Source organism: Osmerus eperlanus, chromosome 13, assembly GCF_963692335.1.
Source record: "Osmerus eperlanus chromosome 13, fOsmEpe2.1, whole genome shotgun sequence".
NCBI lineage: Eukaryota > Metazoa > Chordata > Actinopteri > Osmeriformes > Osmeridae > Osmerus > Osmerus eperlanus.
In genome coordinates this window covers 11192315-11216226 of record NC_085030.1, presented here as the reverse complement: position 1 = coordinate 11216226, position 23912 = coordinate 11192315, and the positions used below count along the sequence as shown (strand labels likewise).

The window sequence follows — 23912 nt, the reverse complement described above, 5'->3', positions numbered from 1 at the left end:
TTCCCAGACCTGTTTAGAGAGATTCGGCCTTGCAAATATACAGTGGGCCTACGCGGCTTGTAATGGCTCACCCAGTGCTTGGTCCACATTTTCATCACCTTGGTTGTTTAGGTTCGTCCACTGGCTTGGTGTCTGACAGAGTGTCTCTGTCCTGGGCTGCGATCAGTTGCCCACATAAACACCAAGATCAACATCCATTACAAACATACTGTACACACACACACACACATAGAGCTTTATCTCGTCCTCTCTTTCTCTCCTCTCTCTCTCTCTCTCTCTCTCTCTCTCTCTCTCTCTCTCTCTCTCTCTCTCTCTCTCTCTCTCTCTCTCTCTCTCTCTCTCTCTCTCTCTCTCTCTCTCACACACACACACACACAAACCACTGAAATACCAGAGGGACTATATTTAACGAATGCCTTGGGATGTATATTTGTAGCTTTAAGACATTCAATCAAATTTAGTCGATGTGGGAATGTGTGTGTGACAAGATCAATTTGACTCATGTGCTTATGTCAACAACATCAAAGTCTGACAAAGTCGTTCCATCTACTGAAACATTATCCCCTACCACAGATCACATGAGAACAACCATAGCAACTAATGTATTCCATTGAAAGGGACAAAAAGTGAATAATGCATCTCATCAGACCAGATTGTTACAAATTTGCTAAGGCTGCAAACTTACTACATCAGGAGCAAATGGCTTCCAAATCCAGCCCCTATCATACTACCATCATACTACGTTTCTTTTCAAAACCTCTCTTTTTTTGCTCCCCTCCCCTCCCGCCACAAAACCATGAACCCCGGGGCGTTTAAATCTGGCGTTTCGTGAGTGGTCGGCGCCTGGAAATCTCTCACATCCTGTTTACGCCAGCAGATTTCAGCCCTCGACCACAGTGTGCTGGCAAGGCTCTGGCCTGGACAGTCTCTAGCTCTTTCCCTCAATTCTTCCATCCTTATTTCTATCTCCTGCTCTCATTTCCATCCGTCCCTCTCATTCAGCCTGAACCAGCCTCAACAGTTCTCTGTTAAAGTGAAGGTAAATATCATATTGCCTTGGTAAATAAACACCTTTAGCCACAGAAAAGCAAGCCATAGATGGAATTACAGCCGTCAGCAGTTTGGTAGAAGTCACTGCAAGCAGACATTTTTTAGATTTTTATTTTGAAAAAGGGATCTTTCGTTAGACAGATATGTTAAGTGTGATATTTACATTTTCTATTGTGGTATAACATTTTCCAGCGTAGGTATCTCTAGGAATGCATTGAGAAGACAACTGTCAGAACTGGGATTCAAGTGTGTCATGCTTGTGTTATTGTGGAATATACTGTATCCTTAACACGAGTGTGAACTGTTAACACAGTTATGCAAGTATACAAAGAACAATACAACAAAAGGTCTGAATATACAAAGGAAAGTTCACTCTGTCCTCTTTCCAGGAGAACTACGGGTTCTTTGTCGCTTCGGGTCCAAATCCCTCCCTCAAGCCGCCTGTTTCCCTCCTCTTCCTCCTCTTCCTTCTCGTCTGGAGTGTCAACGACACTTGCAGGACTTGACCACCATGTTGGAGAGCTGTTCGACGCGCGGTGTGCGGCCCATGAAGTACACGATGGTGAGGGGCTCCAGGTCCTGGGGCACGCAGCAGGGCGAGGCCGAGGCCTCCGGGTTCAGCTTGTTATACAGGGGCAGGATCTAGGGGGGAGGGGGCATCAGATATGAATGTGTGTAGAGAAGGTGGAGGTAGGGGCTGGTTTATGAATAAAGATATTCAAGTTGCTACACAGGAAGGATTTGGGCGGGGAGGATTTATAAAATGTTGATGTGTGTGTGTGAGTGTGTGAGGGGAAGGGAGGGGGATTGTGGTGTGGTTTGGTGTTGTGTTTGAATGAAGATATTCAACTTGTTATACATGGGCAGGATCTGAGGGGAAGAGGAGTGAGTGATATGTCAATGTGTGTGTGTGTGTTTGTGTATGAAAAAAGACACGGGGGGGGGGGTGGGGGGTATCTGTACTTTTACTTGAGTGAAGGATGTGTGTACTTTTGCCATCTCTGTTAACAAGGTGTTCAATTTGTTTATAGGACATATAATAGGACTTCAAGAATGTCTTCAATAAGAGGGAAAGACAAGAAGCGATCTGTAACCGATAGTAACCCACCATGTTGTAGTGGTTGTCTGCACTCCAGAGGTAAGGGCAGCTTCCGGAACAAAAGTTGGCACGGTAACCCTTAGGTTCATGAATCCACTTCCAGTTGAGGTCGCGTCGGAAGTCGATATAGAGGGAACGAAGGCAGCAGCCGGGGTCTGAGTTCCTGCCAACGCATGACAAAACACGTGATGGAGTACAACCACGGATGTTAAAACCCCATGCAATTCCCTAATATGTGCCTACCAATCTCTATGGGGTGACTAAAATGTAGCATGTAAGTCCTACAGCAACACAAAATAGTAAAGTTCTGTATCCCAGACCATGATTGAGAGATAAACATCAGTGCACTCGAAAACACTCAACAGAAAGTTCTACACTACATTAAATACAGTACAAAATGCTTATACAAAAATGGTAAGTGTTGTCATTCATCAAGCCAGGTAAACAACGCAGACTCAGGTGATGCTAACGAGCTGACTCCGCCCACCTGGAGCAGGTGGAGGTGTCCGCGGCAGCCGCCCTCCTCTTGCGAGTCTTCTTGCCCGGGTTGTCCAGCCTGTCACTGGGCAGCAGGGTGACAATGAGGTGGGGCGTCTTGGTGCTAAACTCCACCTGGCCCTTCACCAGCCCCGGCTTCTTCGCCTGACGGAGCAGCTCGTCATCCACACCTGGAGTGGAGGAGTGGAAGGAGAGGGATTTAGGGGGGATTAAGAGTGAGGTGTGGGCTGTTGTGTTTAGTGTTAACACAGATGAAGAACCAGTTATTATGGATCTTACGTGTTCCCAGACTGATTATAACTGATCCTGGTTATTAACTGAAACGGTTTCTTGTTTCGCAACTGTAGGCTTCAGCTGGCTTAACTGCCTGTTATAACATGTTGCAGGGACCCTGGTGCACATGAAAGCTCTAAACAATTTTATTAAATTTCTTTTTTATTTGTTTTAATCTGTGATTTTGGTGGATAATAGAGGTGGATGTGATGAGCGACCCCTGACCTGCAAAGCGAGCTTCCAACTCCTCACTCTTGTTGGGTACAATGTTGTTGGTGGAGGGAACAAAGGTGCAACAGGGACAGTGGACCCCCAGCTTCAAACCCAGGTTGCTTTCTGAGAGAGAGAATACAAATACAGATGAAAGGGACAAGAAAAAAGAAAAAAAAATATATATATAGAGAGAGAGAGAGAGGGAGAGAGAAAGAAAGAAAGAGAGTGGAAATCAAGTGGGTGAGACCCTTTATTGTTATTACATAAAAATATTATACCATTGGTAGATATTGGTTAAATGTTCACGAGCATCATGAACATCAATCTAGTTTTTATGATGCTCAGAGCCAGAGAGTGTCTCATCACCTGACCTGTATCAGCCAACCAGTCCTTCACAGTCTCTGTGACATCGACAGACAGCCATGCCCCCTTGGCCCGGGGGCGAACGGTTCGAGAGTCGATGTAGCGCTGCGTTGGGCTTGTCACTTCTTCAGGTTTCAACAGCTTAGAGAGAGAAAAAGAGAAAGAAAGACAGAGTGAGTGAGAGAGAGAGACAGAGTGCGTGAGAGAGAGACAGAGAGAGAGAGAGAGAGAGAGAGAGAGAGTGAGAGAGAGAGAGAGAGAGAGAGAGAGAGAGAGAGAGAGAGAGAGAGAGAGAGAGAGAGAGAGAGAGAGTGAAAGACAGAGTGAAAGAGAGAAACAGATAAACAGAGAGAGAGGATTTAAACCGTTTGAAAGTTCCTCACAATCAAACCAAACAAAATTATTTGACACTGTGATACTATGTTACAATAGTGACACTGTGTTCTTTGCACATAGAGTAGATATCTGTCTAGGATGGAAAAGTGAGCCTGTGATACTTTGAGTGTTTGTGTGTGTTTACTGCGATACTAGGACGATCATCCTGTACCTGGTAGATTTCCACTCTCTGCTCCGTTGTGCGTGCCTGAGGATTGGGAGCTTTATAGATTCTGAACTCGGCTTTGACCAGCGTGCTCGAGTTAATGTCCACCCCACTCACGTCAAACTCAACCACTCTGTAGTAAGGGCTGGAGGCCACTGGGCCAACAACATCTGGGGGGGGGGGGGGGGGGGGGATACACTGGGTCAGTTTGCTAATAAACATAAGAACACATGTTAAACAATACAGCGTCTGGACATGGAGACGGGCTGAGTAACTACTATTAATATCACTATAATCAGGAATATGACTTGTTTCAAAGAATTCCATGAGTTAGTATTAAATATTGGCATGAATAACATGGGGTAGGAGGCACATAAATCCAGTCTGTTAAAGTGTTTCGAGAGCATTAGGCATGATGACCAACTATTATTTTTTTTTAAGTATGAATACAAAAATATAATATGTATGTCATGGAATTGGATGTTGGTCAACACTCACTAGTGTCCGTGCGCGGCGGAAGCATATCTATACGCTGAACTTCTTTCGCGTAATAATCCTCCTCACTGCTCTCTCGGTCGCAAGCGGACTCGGCCTGGCGCGCACGCTCCTTCAACAGCTCTCGCGTGCTGTTATAGAGTAACATGACCTCGGCTGGCACGGTCTCAGGCGGCGGGGTCACGATGGGCTCCGGTGGGGTGCGGATGCGGAGCTTGCTCAGGATCTGACCGCGGACAGCCTCGATGCGTTTGGACTTATGGTCGTCCAGGCTAACGGAATGGCACGTGGAAAGTCCCTCCGCGGATATGGCCATTCGGAGCAGAACGAACGTGAGGTGTGTGAGCCACATCATCCAGTGATGAAAAGGGAGAACGGTATCCCTCGGCTCCATGCGAAATTTGAGAGTAGCCTACTCTTCTAGTTCTGTCCGCTGCGCGCGGCGTCCTTGTGGCACTGCCAGTCCGCCCCAGAAGAATTTCAAACAATTCTCAGTGTAAACTCTATGGCCGTTAAAAAAAAGTTTTTTTTTCTGACAGTTTAAGACGTTTCAAACTGTGAAGTTTAAAATGTTTCAAACTTCGAAAATGTCACAATACACATTATGATATAAAGAGAAAATACAAATTTCAGAGAACACTTGAATCGGGATGCTCAGCCCATCTCGTAACCTATTTCAGGGTAAAGAAAAGTAAAATCGCTAAAGCAGAGAATTGTTCTCTGATTTGTCTCGGATATCCATCGTCGTGGCAGAAGGCAAAAATATTGTCTCTAAAGTGCATTCCCTTGTGATTTATTGGTAAGATAGGGCAAAAGTGAAACCCAATTAAAGATGAACTCTTACACCATATAGGTCAATCAATTAAGTGACATAAAAACAAAAATCAAAAAGAGCTAAAATAGGTCCAAAAAGACATGCGGATATCCTAAAAATCCATTACGAATGCAGTGCTGATGTCCAATACACATAAAATATTAAAAAGAGCTCCCCTAGATATGTAATAATTTCTGATGCAGACGTAGCATTCTGAATCGTCTGTTGCAGGCATCAAGGAAAATAATTCAGTCTGGGGAGTGTGGCATCAAAGAATTTCTTTCCTTCGAATGCGAAAATCAACCTGTAACTTAAGTCTGCAACTCCAAACTATCAGGCAAGGGTGTATGGGTAGGAGAGAGAGAGAGATGAGTGGATCTGAGACATACGGGTGGGGTGCCACCACCAAAGTGATGGGTGTCATTATGTAGGTATCTCCCTCTCATCAGAGCATGCAGGCACACACACACCCCGCCGATCTATCTGTGAAATATTTGGAGTCACTTTCTTCTCTCCACAAAATTTTTTGTTTTCTTCACAGGTAACTGCAGTTTGTATCCTGTTGGGACATATCAGAATAACTGTAGCAAAGCTGAATCTGTCAGTGATCTGTCAACATTGTCAACAACTGCCACAAAGCTTTGGTTGAGATAACTAAAAGCTGTAATTTTTGGGCTACAGCCCAACCAATCCCCCAACCATTTCCCCTCCAACCTAGTATGTCTTTGTGTAATTTTTTTTTTCACATGATAGAAATGTCCCTGATAGTCTACCCACAGTTTATTTGTCCCTCTCTCATGCTCTTTCTTTCACACTCCTTTCACACTCTTTCTTCTCTTTTTCCCGTCTCATTGTTAATTACAGCTCAGGAGTTCTGAGACCATGAATCTGTCAGGGAAGGCTTTTATTGCTGCTTTCTTGCCATCATATTATTGCCGTTATTATAGTCTGTGCAGCAATGCGGTAATTGCAGTAAGTGGAAGGGAAAGGTAGAACAGAAGGAGAAGCAAGGCACAGGCAGCCAAAGCCTCGTGGTCTGGCCCGCTTCTCTTTCTCCCTCTCTTTTTTCCCTGGCAAACGTTTCTAAAAATGATAAAGCTACTATGCCTTTGCCCCTGGGAACAAACAGGCTCTTGTTTTGGCACGCCTGTTAATATTGCTTCTCAGACAGTGAACCCCCCCCCCCACACACACACACACATGCGTTCCTTTCCCTCAATCCATCCCTTTTAAATTCTCTTTCTCCTTCCCACCCTGGCTCCCTAGCTGCTCAAAAGCAAAACTTGTCTACGTGGATTGGTGGTTTGGACATCCATTTCCTGACCTGTGGTGTTCAGATCAAAGCAACCCTGGTGGTTGGTTTTAGAATTACAATATGTGGCTAAAAAATATATACATCCTCAATAACAACTTTTTCCTGTGTCCTTCTGCTGGCTTTTTCCTCAAAGTCAAATACAGTCACGTCACTGCCACGTCATCCCACTCTGACTCAGGAGTTTTTCAACCCTACAATAGGAGCGGAAGGGGAGATAGATTCAGGACATTCAAGATAGTTCTGTTTCAACCCATGTTTATAAATCAAGTTTGCAAAAATTGTACTTTGCCGTAATATTTGGAGATGTGTTTAGGTCTAATACATCTCAATATCTTGATGCTAATATATAAAGAGAAAGGGAAAAAGATAGACTGGTTTACCAAAGGAACCAAGGATTTGTACTTTTATTGCAAAAACATGCACCCAAACGTTTAGAAAAATAAATAAAACGGAATCACCTCTCTTGTACAGGACAACAAGGGACTATTCTGAACCATAGTCCTGTTGAAAGCCTCTGAAGTACTCCACTGTTCAAAACACCGCCCATGGTGGTACGTTGTCTCCCAAATCTCCAGCAAGTCCAGCTTTGATTCATTCTCAATGCCAACCGGTCCTAATACACATGAAGGGTTAGGCTTAAGTTGAGAGGGCAGGGATGGGGGTCACCATACTTTACAAGAAGATTTATTCCTCATATCTATACTGGGGTGTTCAGGGTGGAAGGTTGGGGCACTCCTCCCCCTTAGCGCTCTATGATTCATCCTCGTTCAGAAGCATGTTGGGGACACCTCGGGTGATTGGAAACTCTCGACCAGACTCGGGACACTGCAGACAGCCCTCGATCACCTCCACCTGGAAACACAAAACAGACAGGTCATGCCCACTGTGGTTGTGTGCTAGTGCATTAGTGAATTACCCTGGTGAAAAAAAGACCAGTCTAATAGTTCTGCTTTTACTTCCTTTGACAACTAAATGCCAGGGAGACTGGCTCTCTGTTGTGGCCAACAGATGTATACACAGTGGGGTACTTTTAATAGCACCACTGAATGATCTAGTTTCAACCTTAAAATAGGTATTTCAATTCACAGGACATGAGATAAATGCATAGCCATGAGGCAAGAATGTGGTACTTGCTACTTAAGTGTACCTCCAAAAGAACCCTGTGAACTTTTTTCAAGAACTCTTCATTCTTCTCAAAGTCAGTTATCAGCTCATTGGGTAGATCCTGTAGGTGGCCAAGCTGCAGAGGCACAGATATTCGTTTCAGTTTAGATTAGAAATTAGTTCCAAATGACACTCCAAAAGTTGTCAGAAAGAAATCTGAGTTCGTAGACAGAAAATGGGCATAAAACTGTTCAAACAGGTAGTGCTCACCCCCTCAGCTGCCTGAATGAAAGCGCCCCACTCCAGTTTCGGGATCATACGGCTCACAAAATTAGGGTTGAACTCCACCTCGCTCACTTTAACCTCCGTCGCCTACATGTTGATAAAACGAGCACACTCATAATAACAAACCGGATTGTAATAATATCATATATAAATGTAATAAATACAGCATTTAACACTAGAGAGAAATATATTAACATATGATGTGCTGCTTTTCACCGGATATATTGTTTACCTTGATGAGAAGGGGGTATCCTTTGGTTACCCCTTTCACGTGCGATGTCAACATATTGTGCGTCAGTAGTTTCATCTCTAAAGTGGCAAACTATATTTTATGTAGTAACAAAACCAGGATCTTTTGTTTCAGACTTCAGATGAAAATTTTCTTTCCAATATTTGAGAATCTGTCAGATGTCTTTTTCAAGGCGACCGATACAAAAACCATGCGGACCGGAAGTTGTGATGGTACACAAGTTTATAGTTTCCCCGCACTACCTCACACAACGTTCCGGCTCGGCATGAAAGAAATTCAGGAACTCCAGCGACAGGTGGAGATGCTTGCATTGTGATTGTTGACAGAAGATATTTAATAAGTTAATTCATAAATAGGGAAAAAGATTAAGTAATAACGAAAAAGAAATGATCAGGTTTATATAATGAAGTTTTATTTTTGTATTAATTTTTGTGTACTCATTGTCTTAGTATTATACAGATCATTCGTACAGCTTATGATATAGTAAATAGTAATTACACACAGAGGCGTGACAAACTTCTGTCACTTTCAAAATACCACTGACCCACAAACATGCATAACACAAACTCACGCTCACACTCTCGCACACAAACATACCTAAACACACATCCCTTAAACTCAATGAACAAAAGATAAAAATGTAAAACTTTTTTTAACAACAAAACATCTTTTTTTTTACCTCCAAATCCTCACACCTTGACAGTAAGTTACTGAAAAATTAATATGATAATTAATACTATAATGCGTTTAACATAATTAGAAAATAACAAATACAAAAAGAACAGGAAGGCAACTAAGACCAGCCAAGCGAGTTCTGTTGACAGGAGCCTGACTAGTACAGGTATGGAAGTTCTCTTATTCCATTAACTCCAAAAATAAAGCTAAAAAATTCGGGGTCCAAGCACTGCTGAGCTGTAATGCCAAGAAGAGACACATGACGTGGAGAGACACATGACGTGGAGAGACACATGACGTGGAGAGACACATGACGTGGAGAGAGAAGGAAGACTCCCATTTCTCTTCCTTCTAGACTACATTCGTTTTCCCCATTTGACTGATGGAAACAGACATCAACACTCTCCAGAGACAACTGTACATGTAGAACCACATGGTCAATGCCACTGGTCGATTGTATCAGCCAGAAATAAAGAAAGAATATGCGTACAAACATGTTTAAAGACAGAAGAAGGCAAAACAACTAAACTAATGGACTGACAGGAAAAGAGGGCACCCATCAAGCTTTATGGCACAAATAACATCCAGGAGAAAGGGGGGGGCTGGAAGATGTTTTGTGACTCCAAGTCAAAGAAACATGACAGCCCAACCTCTGTAATGGTTAGGGTTAGAGGTCGACCTCTGTAATGGTTAGGGTTAGAGGTCAACCTCTGTAAGGAACCCAGCAAAGGCCACATCATTCTAGCTCTGCATCACCAGTCAGTCCCCGCTAGATCAGCTCTGCATCTTTTCATCTTTTTGTAAGTGTCCACTTACCTACTGTCTTTCATAGGATTTCTGGCTAAAGAATTGGTGTAAGAGCCCATGCTTACACCAAACCTATGATTAGATATATATACATGTAGGGTTAGGACAGGGTCTGGAAAGGGTCACAGTTTGACCCTTTGAACTGCACTGTGGTTGACAAACTCCTTTTGACATTCCACAATTGAAGATGTGCATGTTCAACATCTATCATCCAACAACAGCCCTGTTGCCTGACAGTGTGCCCTTGTTCAGCAATGACTAAACAAACCATGCAGTCAACAAAGAATGACAGTGATATGTTTGCATACTAAGACGGTAGAGATCTGGGGGGCAGGTGCAGACTGATTGCACTGGGTAAAGATTGAAAGAGAAGACTATCTCCAGGTATCTGAAGCTAGGTTCAAATACTCCATTGCTCTGCAGTAGTTACATTTTTGTAGTTTCTTTTTTTTTGCATTAAAACACACCTGTGCTCTCTCGCTCTTTCACGCTCACAATCATCCATTCGTTCATCCCATCGACTTTCACTCCCTTTTATCGCTTCACTCCTAAAATACATGTCCGCCCCGAGGATCACTCCTGGCCATCTTCAGTGCGCCATTTTAAGAAGTCCTCCTTCCGCGCGTCTGGCTTGATTTGGTTCCGCATGCCCCCCAGCAGGTTGGACGTGGCCTCAGAGGCCACTATTAAGGGACGGACCACAGTGGGCGGGATCTGCCGCAGGACTCCGCCCACAGCTCCAGGCAGACCCTTCTGCTCGTGCCCACGGGATGCCACGTCGCACAGTGTCTGAGCCGTGTCAATCACCCCCTGGGAGAGAAAGAGAAAGTTTTGTGTGTGTGGTGTGTGCATAACTAAAGGAAAGAGTACAGGTTAGTGCTAGGGCTTATTCTTTTAGTGTAAGGCATAACAATTCTTAAAACCTTACTTCACAAGAAACTCTGTCGATGAACTGACAGACTGGTTATAACCACCCGACACATACCTCTCTGACGGTGTCATAGGCCTTGGCCACGCCCTCTCGGAGGTCGGCGGGCTGGGGGGCTCGTCGTGGGCGGGAGGAGGGGGGCCGGCCCTCGGTGATGGCGTAGCGGTTGAGCGGTGGTGTGGGGGACAGGATGTCATAGACTGTCTCCGCTGTAGCCTAGGTCGATAAGGTGTGAAGTAGTGTGTGTGTTTTTTGTGTTGGGGGCACAGAGAGTCAGAGTGGGTCAGTGAGGAACAGCGCCACCGGGTGGCCAAAATCTCGGTAGTACACAGAGATCGCGATATCCAGTCTGTCAACACCAAAGACACAATAGTCAATGTTCCCAGAGAGCCTAAATGAACACATGACATATAGTTCAGTGGTCTCTTACTTTTAGGATTTATGTCTCGTATGTGTCAAAGTTTCAGAGAAGTACACACAGTGTCTTCTCCAGGGGAGTTACCTGGATGGCCTGCACCAGCCTGTTGCTAAGCTCCAGGGCAGCGGAGGCAGTGGATGTGCCAAAGGATGCTGCCCCCCGCTGGAGACCCCGGATAATGCGCCCATCTCTCCGGTACTGTTCTATGGGCATCCAGAACAGGTCCCTAACCCCATGAACTGGAGGGAGGGATGGAGGGAATCGGAGAGAAAGAGGTATATGGGATTGGGGCAGAAAGACAAAAGAGGGAAGGGATAATAGGGTGAGGGGTTTAAGCTTTATAAAAAGGAAACTGAGCCACACAAGTATCATGGCAGACTTTACTTACACAGCTGAACTACAGAGTGCATGGGGCCTACACCTCCCAGAATGCCTGGCAGCTGATTCTTCCTAATGTCGGTGAGCCACTCGGTGACTGCGTACTGGATCACCTTGTCCACTCCCAGGAGCCTAAGGAAACCAGAGTTATGAGACAGAGTGTGAACTCCAGAACTGCAGAACACTGTGTTGGTATCAGTGTATTAAGCAGAGAGAGAAAGAGAGGAAAAATAGAGAGGAAGAGAGACAAGGGGATGAAGAGAGAGGAAGAGAGCATAAGAAAGGAGAGTGAAAGGATCAAGTCAGACCCGTGTCTGCAACAGAGCCTCTTCAGCTTCAGTTCGGAGCAGTTCAACTGGGCCAGACCAATCAGGATCCCTGCAAACGTTCCCTAGGAAACCAAGTCACACGTCAGAGGTGATTCCTGCATCATAAAGACTGGGTCTGAGGGGAAGGTGCTGGTCTCACCTGCTCTATGACAACATGTTTGCCCTGATAGTCCAGCCAAATGGGCACTTCAGAGGTGAAACGGAATTCCCTGTTGAATAAAATGAAGAGAGAGAAAGAGGGAAGGAGAGAGAGAGATACAGAGAGATGCATTATTGGCCTCAAGTATCAGTTTATGTAACAACGTGTTTCTCATGGGGCTCTTTGACAGCTCACTCTTTCACGCTTACTCACCGGAAGTAGATTGGCTGGTCGGTGGAAGTGGAGGAGCCGGCCGAGGAGGAGCTCTGCTCGCTATAGGTCGTCTCCACGGAAGCTGTGAGGTCAGGCCCTAGAGTGCTGCCTGACTCCGCCTCCTCAGTTGACTTCTGGGAAGGGTCTGCCTTCACTAGAGATGGGAAAAGAGCACCATTAAAAAGGAGGGATCAAGCTGTGGGACCTGTGTAAATGTTGATCCTAGTCACAGGAAATCATCCGTTCTACAACGACACCGAATATTTCATCTACAAATGTAAGCGGTTTCAGTGAGTTTCCTAATCCTGCAGCGAGTACAGTGAGAGTGTAGTTCATACCCTCAGCTGCGAGGTCCACGGGCAGGTAGGGGTTAACTCCGGCAGCCAGACTACTGAAGAAGTCCTTCAGGAAGAACAGAGCGTCCTGGAGGAGAGAAAGAAGAAGGAGAAGAGAGGAAAGGAAGAAGAGGTTAAAGGGTCGACACCTGACGACCGCGACCGCCGACCGTATTGGTGAGATGGACGTATCAGTCACTGTGGTGTATGCTTCTCTAGTGGCAGACTGCATCTTGAATGTGTGCAGTAAGGGCCTACCTGGTCGATGTTGAGGCGGAGTGGAAGGAGACTGATCCGGAGACAACACTCAGGACCACCCAGGCCGGACTCGGGACACACCTGCAGAGCCTTCACCGTCAACTGGTACACACAAACAAGAGCGAGTGAAGAACGGCGAGCACCGTCCTGGGGGGAGCGTTCTCAGCACTGCTGGTTTGTACAGTCCCCCTTCTCCACTCTCAATCTTCCTCACCACACCCTCCCTCCCTCCATCTTACACTCCTCCGTCCCCTGTCTCATTTTGACCCCTCCCTCTCTCCCTCTCCCCTCACCATGTTGGAGTGGGCTCGTCGGGGCATGCTCTCGCTGGTGTACAGGTAGAGGAACTTGTTGATCTGGGAGGAGGCCAGGCGGTCTCGCACCTCCAGCTCCTGGACGATGAACACCTGCCGAGAGAGCGGCTGCTCCCCGCCGGGCCCCGCCCCCTCGCCGTCCTGGCCCGGGCCGGGCGGCACCGCCGCGTACGTCTCATGCTGGAAGCTCACCTGGAACCAATGGGATTGAGCCAATGAGAGGGGCATATGCTAACGGTGGCTTCTTGCATTGTGAAAAGAGACCAGCGCGTACGCAGACAAAAGCACACCAGTGTGTGTGTGTGTGTGTGTGTGTGCAGGTTCACGCCGCTGACCTTGCTCAGCTGGATCTCCATGAGCATGGTGTGCTGCCGCCCGCTCCCTCCAGCCCAGCGCCACGAGTTCTGAGGCCGCGAGGGGGCCACGGAACGGGAGGGGGAACCACGGATGCCAGCGGGAGCAGAGCGACCCCTGGTGAGAGAGACACAGCAAGTAAGATAGAAAGGAAATTAAAACAGTATGTTGGGGATTATATCTTTGGTCAACAGATTACAAAAGTGTACTGTTTTGTTACGTGTGTGTGTATGTCTGTGTGTGTATTTACACCTGCCGGCCAAGGCGTGGTTGAGTGAATGTGTGTTTAAATCACCTGCTTCCGTGGGGGGTGTGCACCGACAGGGGCTTGCCGCCAAAGTCTTTGCCACCGTACAGGTGCCAGACGACAGACACCTCCCGGAGGATCACCCTGCTCTGGGGCACAGGGAAGCGGCCGGGGGCGCGCAGCAGGTCGGAGCTGCCCCGTGGCCTGGAGAAGTGGCCCTCCTTCACCCTGATAGGGCCCTGGGCCAGCACCGTGACCAGGGGCTCCCCGTCTCTGGGCTGGAGAGAGAGAGAGAGAGAGAGAGGGGAGGGGGGGGGGAGATTGAGAAACAGGGTCAGAGTAGAGAAGGATAAGAGGAGGATGAATGGAGGATAAGAAGGAAAAGTAATTGTTGAGAAGTGCCGCAAAGAAACGAGGAGAGAGTGAGACCCGAACAGAAAGGGAGTGAAAGCGAGAGCGAGAGAGAGAGTACAGTGGAGAGAGAGAGAAAGCAGACTCACAGGTATGCCCATCCCAGGAGCCTCCAGGATGCAGAAGTCGTCGTTGTCGGTGGAACCCTCGGAGCCTTCCTCAGACACGGGGTCCGCCTCGACCTCTGTAGCCGTGGCCACCAGTCCGTCCAGCTCAGACTCCTCCCCCCCCTCCGGGACAGAGGGGGGGGGGAACTTGCGTACCTCCCCAGGGAACAGGTAGACAGAGACCGGCGAGCCCCTGGGAACCGTGGGAGACACTGAGAACAGACACATCCCGTCAGGAATGGAAACAACATTCCACGCATGTTCCCTTGTGAAATGAAACAAGTCAGAAAGGATATAGGGCTTGAATTGCTGTGTCCATCCCTTAGTGACTTAGGCCTGCCCTACCGGAGTCCATATCCTCTTCTCGATGGCTCCTTTCTGTGTCAATCAAAGCGTCGGCCAGATCGTATTGGTTGATCTCGGCGGTCTCAGCTGGGGGGCAGGGTGGCAAGGAGGCGGGACTTTCTGACAGCTAGAACACACCCATATCCACAATGACTTGGTCATCGCACAAAATAATAAACTGTATCCAAATAAAATAGCAGTTGATAGTAGCTCAGTAGTTTTGACTCATTCTCTTACCGGAAGTTTCTGTCCGGCGATCTCAGTGGGCGACGCGTGGCGAGGGGGCGGGTGCAGGTCGCCCTGGGAGACCAGGTACTGCAGCAGGTTGACGAGGGCAGCACATGAGTCGGCACAAGTGTGAAGATGAACCACGTTATTGGAGCAACGCAGCTCAAACAGGGGCTGGGTCTGGGGGAGAGAGAAAATCATTTCAAAATAATGATTTAAAATCAGTTTGTCTGAGAACATACACACACCTACATGTCCGGACATCTGCTGTGTACAACACAAACACAGTCAGGAAGTGTGTGAGACACTTACCAGTTTCCCTGTGTTACTGCCCTTCCATGTAGTGATGGCCAACTCTAGTAGATCAATATCCAGGACACACACATAGTCTGAAAGGCAGAGGGGAAAAGTGTCAACGTCATAACTCTCTCGCTCTCTCACTCACTCGCACACACACACACACACACACACGTCTGTTTGCTGTACCTCGTCGGAGGTCCACCGTGTCGCTGTCACACTTGTCAGAGAGGTAAAGGGCTGAGTCGTCCAGGATGAAGCGCAGGTGGAAGGTGGCTGTGTCCACGATGATGTTGCTGGACAGAGAGAAGGACTCGGCCGTGAACAAGGCCCGCACAGGAAGGTAGAGGGGCCTGGGGGGTGAGGGACAGACAGGATCAAAGTCTACACGTCATTTGATTTACTTTTAACACTCAGTAATATGTACTAAATCTCCTTTGCCTGTACAAATTCATGAGTATGAGTGTGTTACCTGTAATCCACGGCGCAGGTGGCCAGGTGAGTGTGTAGGACCGTGATAACAGCAGGAGGTGTGTACCCCAGGATGGGGTCATCGATGACGTCCAGGAAGTCAACCAGCTGCCGCGCATAAAACAACAATTAAATAAAGTACCACCTCAGCCGATAGAATCCCACACAGCAGACTAGGGATGAGCTCTCTAGGTGCATTCCTTCATACCTGTTCGTGCCAACTCTGATTGTTCTGGGCCATGTGATGTCGCATGGTAGCACCTTGGAGACGGAGGGCGACTAAGAACTCCTATGACACACACATTCAAAGACTTTATGAATGAGGCTAACTTACGAGTGAATAAACACCACCAACACAACAGCCACAACCAGAAACAACAACAACAATTGTAGTCTTGAACAGGCGCACGTGGAGTGAAAGGCTCACCTTGACATTCCTCTGAGGGTCCAGGGTGACCTTGATGGCCGTGGACAGCATCTGGACCTCGGCCTCCCTGCCACTCACACTGCTCACCCCCACCTCGGTAGGGTAGATGGTAGGGTCCAGATGCACTGGGGGAGTGAAGCAGGGCATCTCCAACCGGCTCGGGACGGGGGAGTCTTTTACTACCGCTGCAAACAGGATGGAAATGGATGATGGGTTAGGATCTTGGCCGCACTACAAGACAGGAACTAAGATGGAGGATAGTTTTGGAACTGTACTAGCAATGTTTAAAGCTAGTTGCCGGTGTGGGTAGAAATTGAGCGATGGTACATTAGTGATAAGGAAGAAAAACTGCGGACTAAGCCCACCTCTGTGGTATAGCTCCACCCTGTTGCTTTCCAGGCACAGGAAGTTAAGGTGTGGGTTGTTCTGGTGCTGCGCAACACTGAAAATCTTCCCCCCTTCCAGGTCCAAGAGAATCTCCCCATGATTCTGGTCCTCCTGAGTGAAGAAGAGAAAGTGAGAGAACATAAACATCCATCCTTCCATCTGTACAGGTGTAGACCTCCACAGGAGGACTCATGTAGAAGCAATATCATGATGCCTAAACGCTGGCATTTGTCCAATTAATTAAAATCCTTAGAAGTGTCCTTTTTCTAGATGGGTTTGGTTAAGAAGTTGTGCCTGGCCATGCTTAAATCTCTACCATTTTAAAAAGACAATGTGATTTGTGGGACGGTTGGCTCACTTTGCTGTCCGTCAGGGCTTGAAGGCGGCCCTTGCCAATGACCACGGTGAGGGAGAGCAGACTGAGGGAGTGGTTGGAGCGGGACTCGGACTGGCGCTTCCTGGCCGACTCCTTGGCCGAGTGAAACTGAGGCTCGTCCTCCTCCGAGTCTGAGTCTGAGAGAGAGTGTGGGAGTCATGGTTATGCACTCAGACTAGTGTGTGAGTGTGTGTGAGAGAGAGAGAGATGAGGTTCCGGTCTCACCCAGCCTGAAGGCCGACTTGCAGAGCTGGAACTCGTGGTCGTCATGGCGGCGGTTGGGGTGGGGGCTGTGGGTGCTGGGGGGGGCCGTGGGTGGAGGGGGCTCCCACATCAACAGGTCGTTGTTGATCCTGCAGAGACAAGGAGATGGTGGAGGGAGAGAGCATTGGTGCCAGTAACCCAAGGGCTGTAGGTTCGATTCCCTCAGAAGAGACAAACACAATGAACTAAAAAGGCTGTAAGGAAAGCAAGCGCACACATGCTGTACACAGACACACGCGGGCACACCTGTTGTAGAGGCTCTGGAAGGCCTGCTTGCTGGGCAGCAGGATGCAGGCCAGGGGTAGAGAGATGTCCACCACACACTGACACTGAGCCACACACTGGGCCTGGAACTGCTGCATCTCCTCTGGGTCTGCAGGGATTACCATCTGAATGGGGAGTCAAAGGGAGAAAAGCAGTGGGAGAATCAGTTTCAGGAAGTCGAGTCGGTTTCGAGGAACATAATGATGTGCAACAAAAGGTTCAAGAGAGAGTGAGAAGAGAGAGAGAGGGAGAAGAGATAGGGAGAAGAGAGAGAGAGGGAGAAGAGAGAGGGAAAAGAGAGAAGGAGAAGAGAGAAGGAGAAGAGAGAGACAGGTTGTTACCTCCTCCGTCTCAAACATGGTGCGGTTGGAAGAGAAGGGGGAACTGGTCTTCTCCCGGAGCTCACACGGGTTCTCAAACGACATGGCGCCCAAGTCCCTCATCAGACCCAGCCCCATACCCCCCAGACTTGACCCCAGACCCTCACCCCCGTTCACTCGCACCGTCAACCTGGGCCCAGAGAGGTGATCGAGAGGAAGAGAGGAGAAGGAGGAGGGGCGAGGGAGGGCGGTGAAAGTAGAGAAAGAAAACAGGCACAGACAAAGGAAAGAGAAAGGAAATCTAAATGTGAGAGGGGCAGTCACACGCCTCGCCAAAGTCTTGAGTTGTTGTGAGTGATCCTAGCAGTCCTGGTGGTGATTATTGAGTCACTTACCTTGGCATGGATTCCTTGCTCTTCTGCACTCTGATGCAGGGGAAGGAGCCGCCCTCCCAGCCTTCATACAGCCCTGGTGAGGGTGACAATGACAATGATCTGAGACTGTCTCTGTCTGGGTGTGTGTGCGTGCGTGCATGTGTGTTCCGATTCCTCACTACACAGACAACTAAAAGGGAACGTAAGCAGCTATGTGTGTGTGTGTGTGTGTGTGTTTCTCTTACCGTGTAAATCGCTGAAGGAGGCCTCCAGCAGCTGTGTGAGGGGGCTGGAGGGGGCTGCTCCGGTGGGGGGGTGGTGGAGGGAGGAGGGGGGCTCCGCCTGGAGGTCGGGCCCCTCGCGGTGCTTCAGCTCCAGGTTGCACAGCTCCAGCACCAGCGTCTCCAGCCGCACGGCCCTCTGGGAGGGCGGGCGGCGTAGCGACGGCGGGCGCAGGTCGGGGACGGGGAAGCGGAGCCGGAGGACGGCGTGGGGCGAGAGGACGGAGAGAGAGGAGCGCAGCTCGCTGCTCTGGGTCTGAGGGAGGACAGAGGAGGCTGACCGCTCCAATCTGGGCGCGTGTGTGTATGTGTACTCTACCTGTGTGTGTACTTGTATGTGTGTGTGTGTGTGTGTGTGTGTGTACTCTACCTGTGTGTGTACAGGCCCTCCTGTCTCAGTGGGACAGAAGCTGAAAGCTCGGCTCAGGTGTCCCAGACGGCTCAGGATGTCTAGGTCCAACTCGGCGCTCAGCTCCCCCAGGTCCACCTTCAACACACTGTCTCTGCGCACCACGCGCTGCTTCCCCTGCAACACACAGTTAATAGCGGCCTGCAACTTATCAAACATGGCCATAGCCCGGTTTAAAGGAGTCAATAACAGGCATATGCCTCTTTCAGTGCGTGTTTACCTTGCGCAGGTGTTTCTCTGTGAGGCCATAGTGCAGCTGGGCGCAGGGTCGGGCTGTGGCTCCGACTGTAAACAGACCTGCCCTCTGGAACTGTAGCAACTACACAGAGAGAAAGAACAGATGAAGAATGAGAGGGAGGGGGGAGGGAGAGAGAGGGGGAGCAACTGAGACAGAGACAGAGCGAGGAGATAGAAGGAAGAGAGAGGGGGGAAAAGACAGACAGAGAGGAGACTGAAGGACAAAAGGAAAGCACTGAAGAAAGAGGTGGCCTTATTTCCGTTCATCAGATCCGCATGCTGCCCCCTGCCCGCCCTACCTCTGTGTAGGTGGGCGCGTCCGGCTCCCACAGACACTCCAGAACCTCCAAGCGGCTGAAGGAGAGGTCGGAGGTCACGGCCCGGGCATGGCGCCCGCCACTACGCATCTCGCACGCCACCTGCACTGCCGCCCCTGTCAGTCTGCGAGGGGAGAGAGGTTGTGGAGGAGTCGTGGTGAGCCTACTGAGGTAGAACTGCGGTGGAAGTGTGTGTGTACCTGAGGTGGAAGGAGTAGGAGGGTGAGTGTGTGTGTGTGTCTACAGGTACCTGAGGTGGGAGTGAGGGCAGGCTTTAGTGAAGTTGGCTCTCAGATGGTGGAAGTCTCTCTCGCTGAACATGCTGTCCTTAAAGAAACACAGCTCCCGGAAGAACACCTGAGACACATCGGCCAATGAAGGCGCTCCATCGGGGTCGGAGGGCGGGTCCTGTTCCAGCAGGGTCAGTGTCAGCCCGCCCAGAGTGAGGCGGAGCAAAGCGTCAGGCTTCAGGGGCTCTGATTGGGTACTGTGGGAGCGCACTAGAGGAGGAGGAGTTTGCAGGATAAAGATCCGAAAAAACAGACCGTCTGTCACCTGTGTGCATGCGTCATCTCTGTATGACTTGACGTTTCCTGTTTATGTCTAGTATACAAATCTGTGTGTGTGTTCCATGACTGTACCTCTGGTTCTGCGGCTACACTGGGGAAGACTGGACAGGGATCCTGGTCCAGGATAGCGCCTGGGACAGTTAACAAGGCCCTGGGGACCACAATTACCATGGATGTCAGTCAGAGGGAACAGATTCACGACTACGAGACAGCAAATACACCAGATGACTCAGACATGCATCGCCAGTCTCCCATAAATCACTCTCTCTCTTTTTCCCTTTGCTTTTTTTAAAATCTCTCTCTATCATACACACACCTGTCCAGACAGTGGTAGTCCCTGTGAGAGGCTTGACTGGCTGTGTGTGGACGACTCCATGTCACTGTCGGAGAGCTCGCTGCCTGAACGCGCTGACATCACACTGCTGGTCATCCCTGGACCCATGGAGAAGAACATCTCTGCGAGATGAGAACATACACGCAGTCACACACTGGAAATGCAGAACGACATGCTTAGGAACCCTCCCAGTCCCAGAAAGGAATTGTGCAGTGGTGTTAAACACACGCATAGACCAGCAAGTCAACACGCTGAAACGCAGCCGCAATCCATAGTATTTCATAAAACACACTCGCAATAAAACATTGACACATTAACCTCTAGACACATTTCCCCCGTACCTGGACCTCCGTTCTCCATGCCGATGAGGTAGGGGTCCAGGTCGGGTTCTGAGTCCCAGTCCGGGTCTCTGTCCTTGGGGCTGGAGCCCAGCTGCTTGCTCAGGTCATCCTCTATCAGACGCAGGTCGTCTGAGTCCAGGGGCCGGCTGTGGACACCACTCTTATCCTCTGGTTCTGGAGCACGAGGAGGAGGTGGGGAGGGTCAGACATGTGTTTGGTGTATATGCTGTCCACTAGGATGTGTTTGAATGAGGAGGCCTTTAGTGTGTGTTGGTGAGTGGGGGTTGGCAGTGTGTAAATGTGTGCAAGGGTGAATCTGTGTGTGTGTAGGTGGGTTGGGGGTTCTGTGTGTGTGTATGGGTTGTGTGTGTGCGGCGTCGCAGCGTACCTGTGTCGATGCAGAGGGCAGACAGCAGGTCCTTCAGGTGTGTGATCTGGTCAGGTGAGAGCAGCAGGTGGAGACAGCCCACCTTCCCATCCAGCTCCAACTGAAGGATTGAGTGTGCAGGAGAGAGAGGGGGGGCGTGAGAAACGTGTGGCGCACTCAGGATCAATGAGGATCAGCGTCTCTCACACCCGCACACACACACACCTTAGGTCCAGGCAGCATGTCGTTCTGCTTGATCTTGACGGTGGTCTCCATGAAGCCGGAGCAGCTGCCTATGAGCAGGGGCTTCTGGGTGGCCTTGGGGGGCGAGGGGGAGGGCGAGGGCGAGGCAGCTGGGGGGATGTCCTCCTCCACACCATCTTCATCCTCCTCTTCCTCATCCTCCTCCTCCTCATCACTTTCCTCCACCTCCTCCTCTTCTTCTTCTCCCCCGCTGGCTGGGGCTGAGCATGGAGTATCCCTTGCCTGAGTGCCCTGAGGTGAACACCAATCACAACGGCTTAGATATGACAGGACCGTGGCTCGTTTCCTGTCTGGTCTCAACAGGAGGGTGTGAATGAAGGGAAAGCCTGACAGCCTGTAGCAGTCACGACCGGATGTGTTGGTTTTGTGCCAAGGTGTGCTTTTGGAGGTGTGTACATGTTAGCGTGTGGACGAAAGCTCTAAGCGCACGTGGGATCTACCTGAGGCCCGCCTGTGCTCTCGTACAGGAGCTGAACGGCACTGAGCTGCAGGATCTTGTGCAGGAAGGCCGGAGGCTGGTGGATGTCTACAGGCACCGTCTGGTTGCTGCCGGGGTCTCGCACGGCCTCGTCACAGTACTCCAGTCTGGGGCCGTGTGCACAGTTACATTCACATTCTATTCACAACCTAATCTAGGAGCTGTGTGATATGCAAGCTGTGACAAAGGCACTGCGTGTCGATTTCCCTGACTGCTTGGCAGCTGTACGGCTGCTCAAGGAGGCCCAATCAAAGGCTGACAGGCTGATAGGAGAGATCCTAGATTAAGGACACAAGAGAAGGATGCGAGCCACTGTCTGTGTGTGTTGAAGGAGGGGGCAGCTGGGATGCCTGTGTATGGTTAGCGGCCTACCGTTTGATGTGCATCTCTAAGGCGATGCCCGTGTCCAGATCCAAGGGTTGGTGCTCGATGCGGACGATTGTGTCTACAAAGGTGACTTTGATCCGACGCAGGACTGCCCAAATAATGAACAACAGGCCACATTACAAAGGCTTTTCATGAGCAAGAGACTCAAAAGATTACCGAATGCAGAAGTATAGATGAGGATATAGTTTTGCAGGACAGCGTTTTCAATGCTACACTGACAAAAAAACACAGAGAAAAGGCAACCTATTACGACACACCTGTCTCGATGGTTTGGGCAAACATCTCCAGCCCCTCCAGTGGGGCAGGCGGCTCTTCGGACGCCTCAGGGGGGTCCTTCAGGCACTCCTGGGCCAGCTGCATGCTGGACGTCATGCAGGAAGACCAGCCTTGGGAATCCCAACCCCCACCTAAACATGGTAAACAGTTTAGTCTAATGTGGTTCACACTAGTCCAATCCATGACACATGCAGTCGTATTTGACTGCAAATTCATATAATTTAACACAATCATGTGAAACCCATTTGGGATGTTATTCCTTGGGAAGGTCAGTTAATCCTTGCTGAGCTTAAGCTAATGAGAACTCTAATGCCAATGTAAATATTTTCAATATATGTATTGCCTACTACAAACACCAAAGAAGAAAACAAGAACTGAGTAACAAAGGAAGTGTCAGTATCTCTCTGACACGGCTGTTATTTCTAGTGAACTCACTGGTCCGGTACTTGGGTCGACATGTTATCTGAAGGCCAGAAATGACAAGGGTGCAGTGGTCAGTCACCAGCGCCGCCCAGGGAATCGTCACTGCTATACTGCTCACAAATCCATCCACAATCTCGAGCGGAGCCCCGATGGATTCCAAAAGCTCGTTGACCGCCTTGGGGGTGAAGCAAATTGGCAATATACACATAAGAAAAAACAACTGGGTGTGACAGTTTCATGATTTGGTAGTTATTGTAAGTGGAGGTATCCTTGTTCAACAACTTCCTGAAATGTACTAATTAAGTGACCAGGGGGCATTGAGTTTGTTTAATATGCACGGCTGCAATGTCGTTTAATCATGTCACCCTTTTCCTGAAGTGACCCCCCTTGAAGTGGTTTATTCAGAGACATTGTGTCATGTTTTTCTTCTAACTGCTGTTCCCCGAATTAGTGGTGGGCCGTCGGGCAAGTAGGACATGACGTGATGGTTTGTTGTTATTCTCATATCCAAAATTGCGAAATAGTTAAGCGTGCACGAGGCAACAGAAACAGACTACTCCTTGACACGCCGTTTGCACGAACTTACCCACACATCGAGGTTAATTTCTTTTATTACACCACTGCCATTGTACAAGTCCAGACTCAGCTGTTCCAAACTCAGTCTTTCTTGCAAGAAGTGGCCGAGGTAGTGTTGTAAAAGGTACCGACAGGCCCGCTTCTTGATTGAGCCTGACCAGGGAAATAGCCAGCGAGACATAAGGCCAGATAGTTTTGGGTGAGGGAGCGAAGAGGTGATGTAGCAGAACGAGTGCAAAAACAGTCCACTGGCAACTGCATAACAAACAAAACAAAGTGTACTGTAAGGAACGACAAGCTACAAAGCTAGCTAAGGGGGTAAACCGAAACTGTTCCTCTACTAGACACAATAACTCGAAAATCCTTCGTGTCAGGACCGATGAGAGTCCAATGTCACTTCGGGAGACGTTACTCTTATGGTCTTTGGCTGTTTCAGTAAATCATTTTGCTACATTTGTCTCGAAACCGAGCGACGTTCCTTTCTCATAGCTCTCGTTTTAGGGTTGTTTGTTTTCATACGCGAACTGATGGTATGGAAGGGACGGCGCAACGTCATTGCGTCAGCACCCCCCGGAACTTGGATTTAAAAAGACGCCATGTTCAGAAGGTCAACTCCGAATGCAGTATCATAATAAAACTACAAAAATGCAAGTTTTAAACTTTTTGGAGAAAAAAATATATTTATCT

The 23912-nt window shown here is 48.9% G+C and overlaps 3 protein-coding genes across 4 annotated transcripts; all 3 read right to left on the bottom strand.

The window, feature by feature from the left end:
- Positions 1-1115: 1115 nt before the first annotated feature.
- Positions 1116-5690, bottom strand: tgfb5 (transforming growth factor, beta 5). The gene is made up of 7 exons (XM_062476945.1): positions 4536-5690; positions 4044-4207; positions 3505-3637; positions 3146-3256; positions 2637-2817; positions 2159-2312; positions 1116-1692 (listed from the first exon to the last, which is right to left on the bottom strand). The coding sequence occupies exons 1-7, from the start codon at positions 4924-4926 to the stop codon at positions 1534-1536; spliced, it is 1293 nt and encodes a 430-aa protein (XP_062332929.1). The 5' UTR covers positions 4927-5690; the 3' UTR covers positions 1116-1533.
- Positions 5691-7036: 1346 nt separating this feature from the next.
- Positions 7037-8539, bottom strand: trmt112 (tRNA methyltransferase activator subunit 11-2). Its single transcript, XM_062476269.1, has 4 exons — positions 8283-8539; positions 8036-8137; positions 7809-7901; positions 7037-7513 (listed from the first exon to the last, which is right to left on the bottom strand). The coding sequence occupies exons 1-4, from the start codon at positions 8355-8357 to the stop codon at positions 7412-7414; spliced, it is 372 nt and encodes a 123-aa protein (XP_062332253.1). The 5' UTR covers positions 8358-8539; the 3' UTR covers positions 7037-7411.
- A 151-nt stretch (positions 8540-8690) lies between these two features.
- atg2a (autophagy related 2A) lies at positions 8691-23741 on the bottom strand. 2 transcript variants are annotated; one of them, XM_062475937.1, is made up of 41 exons: positions 23236-23741; positions 22662-22824; positions 22208-22357; positions 21936-22038; positions 21531-21670; positions 21047-21321; positions 20843-20942; positions 20455-20628; positions 20096-20235; positions 19852-19930; positions 19461-19710; positions 19193-19334; positions 18877-18975; positions 18618-18773; positions 18212-18503; positions 17988-18060; positions 17614-17782; positions 17255-17397; positions 16970-17097; positions 16727-16881; positions 16347-16479; positions 15982-16166; positions 15763-15843; positions 15556-15662; positions 15273-15436; positions 15099-15175; positions 14796-14966; positions 14559-14685; positions 14196-14425; positions 13744-13973; positions 13430-13565; positions 13074-13286; positions 12781-12882; positions 12526-12610; positions 12188-12341; positions 11975-12044; positions 11815-11897; positions 11517-11638; positions 11213-11367; positions 10768-10926; positions 8691-10592 (listed from the first exon to the last, which is right to left on the bottom strand). In XM_062475937.1, the coding sequence occupies exons 1-41, from the start codon at positions 23404-23406 to the stop codon at positions 10356-10358; spliced, it is 6123 nt and encodes a 2040-aa protein (XP_062331921.1). In that variant the 5' UTR covers positions 23407-23741; the 3' UTR covers positions 8691-10355. The 2 variants fall into 2 exon arrangements, with proteins under 2 accessions (XP_062331921.1, XP_062331922.1); XM_062475938.1 differs by having other exon boundaries at positions 16347-16476.
- Between the last annotated feature and the right edge of the window lie 171 nt (positions 23742-23912).

Coding starts and splice junctions, on each gene's coding strand:
- atg2a (XM_062475937.1), bottom strand. CDS start 23,406: ATGTCTCGCTGGCTATTTCCCTGGTCAGGCTCAATCAAGAAGCGGGCC. Junction 20,943..21,046: donor ACATGCTGCCTGGACCTAAG/GTGTGTGTGTGT, acceptor TCAATCCTTCAG/TTGGAGCTGGATGGGAAGGT. Junction 12,883..13,073: donor GACGAGCCCACTCCAACATG/GTGAGGGGAGAG, acceptor TGTGTGTACCAG/TTGACGGTGAAGGCTCTGCA.
- tgfb5 (XM_062476945.1), bottom strand. CDS start 4,926: ATGGAGCCGAGGGATACCGTTCTCCCTTTTCATCACTGGATGATGTGG. Junction 4,208..4,535: donor TCCGCCGCGCACGGACACTA/GTGAGTGTTGAC, acceptor CCCCCCCCCCAG/ATGTTGTTGGCCCAGTGGCC. Junction 2,313..2,636: donor GACACCTCCACCTGCTCCAG/GTGGGCGGAGTC, acceptor ATGCGTTGGCAG/GAACTCAGACCCCGGCTGCT.
- trmt112 (XM_062476269.1), bottom strand. CDS start 8,357: ATGAAACTACTGACGCACAATATGTTGACATCGCACGTGAAAGGGGTA. Junction 8,138..8,282: donor GATACCCCCTTCTCATCAAG/GTAAACAATATA, acceptor ATCAACATGTAG/GCGACGGAGGTTAAAGTGAG. Junction 7,902..8,035: donor TCATTCAGGCAGCTGAGGGG/GTGAGCACTACC, acceptor GTGCCTCTGCAG/CTTGGCCACCTACAGGATCT.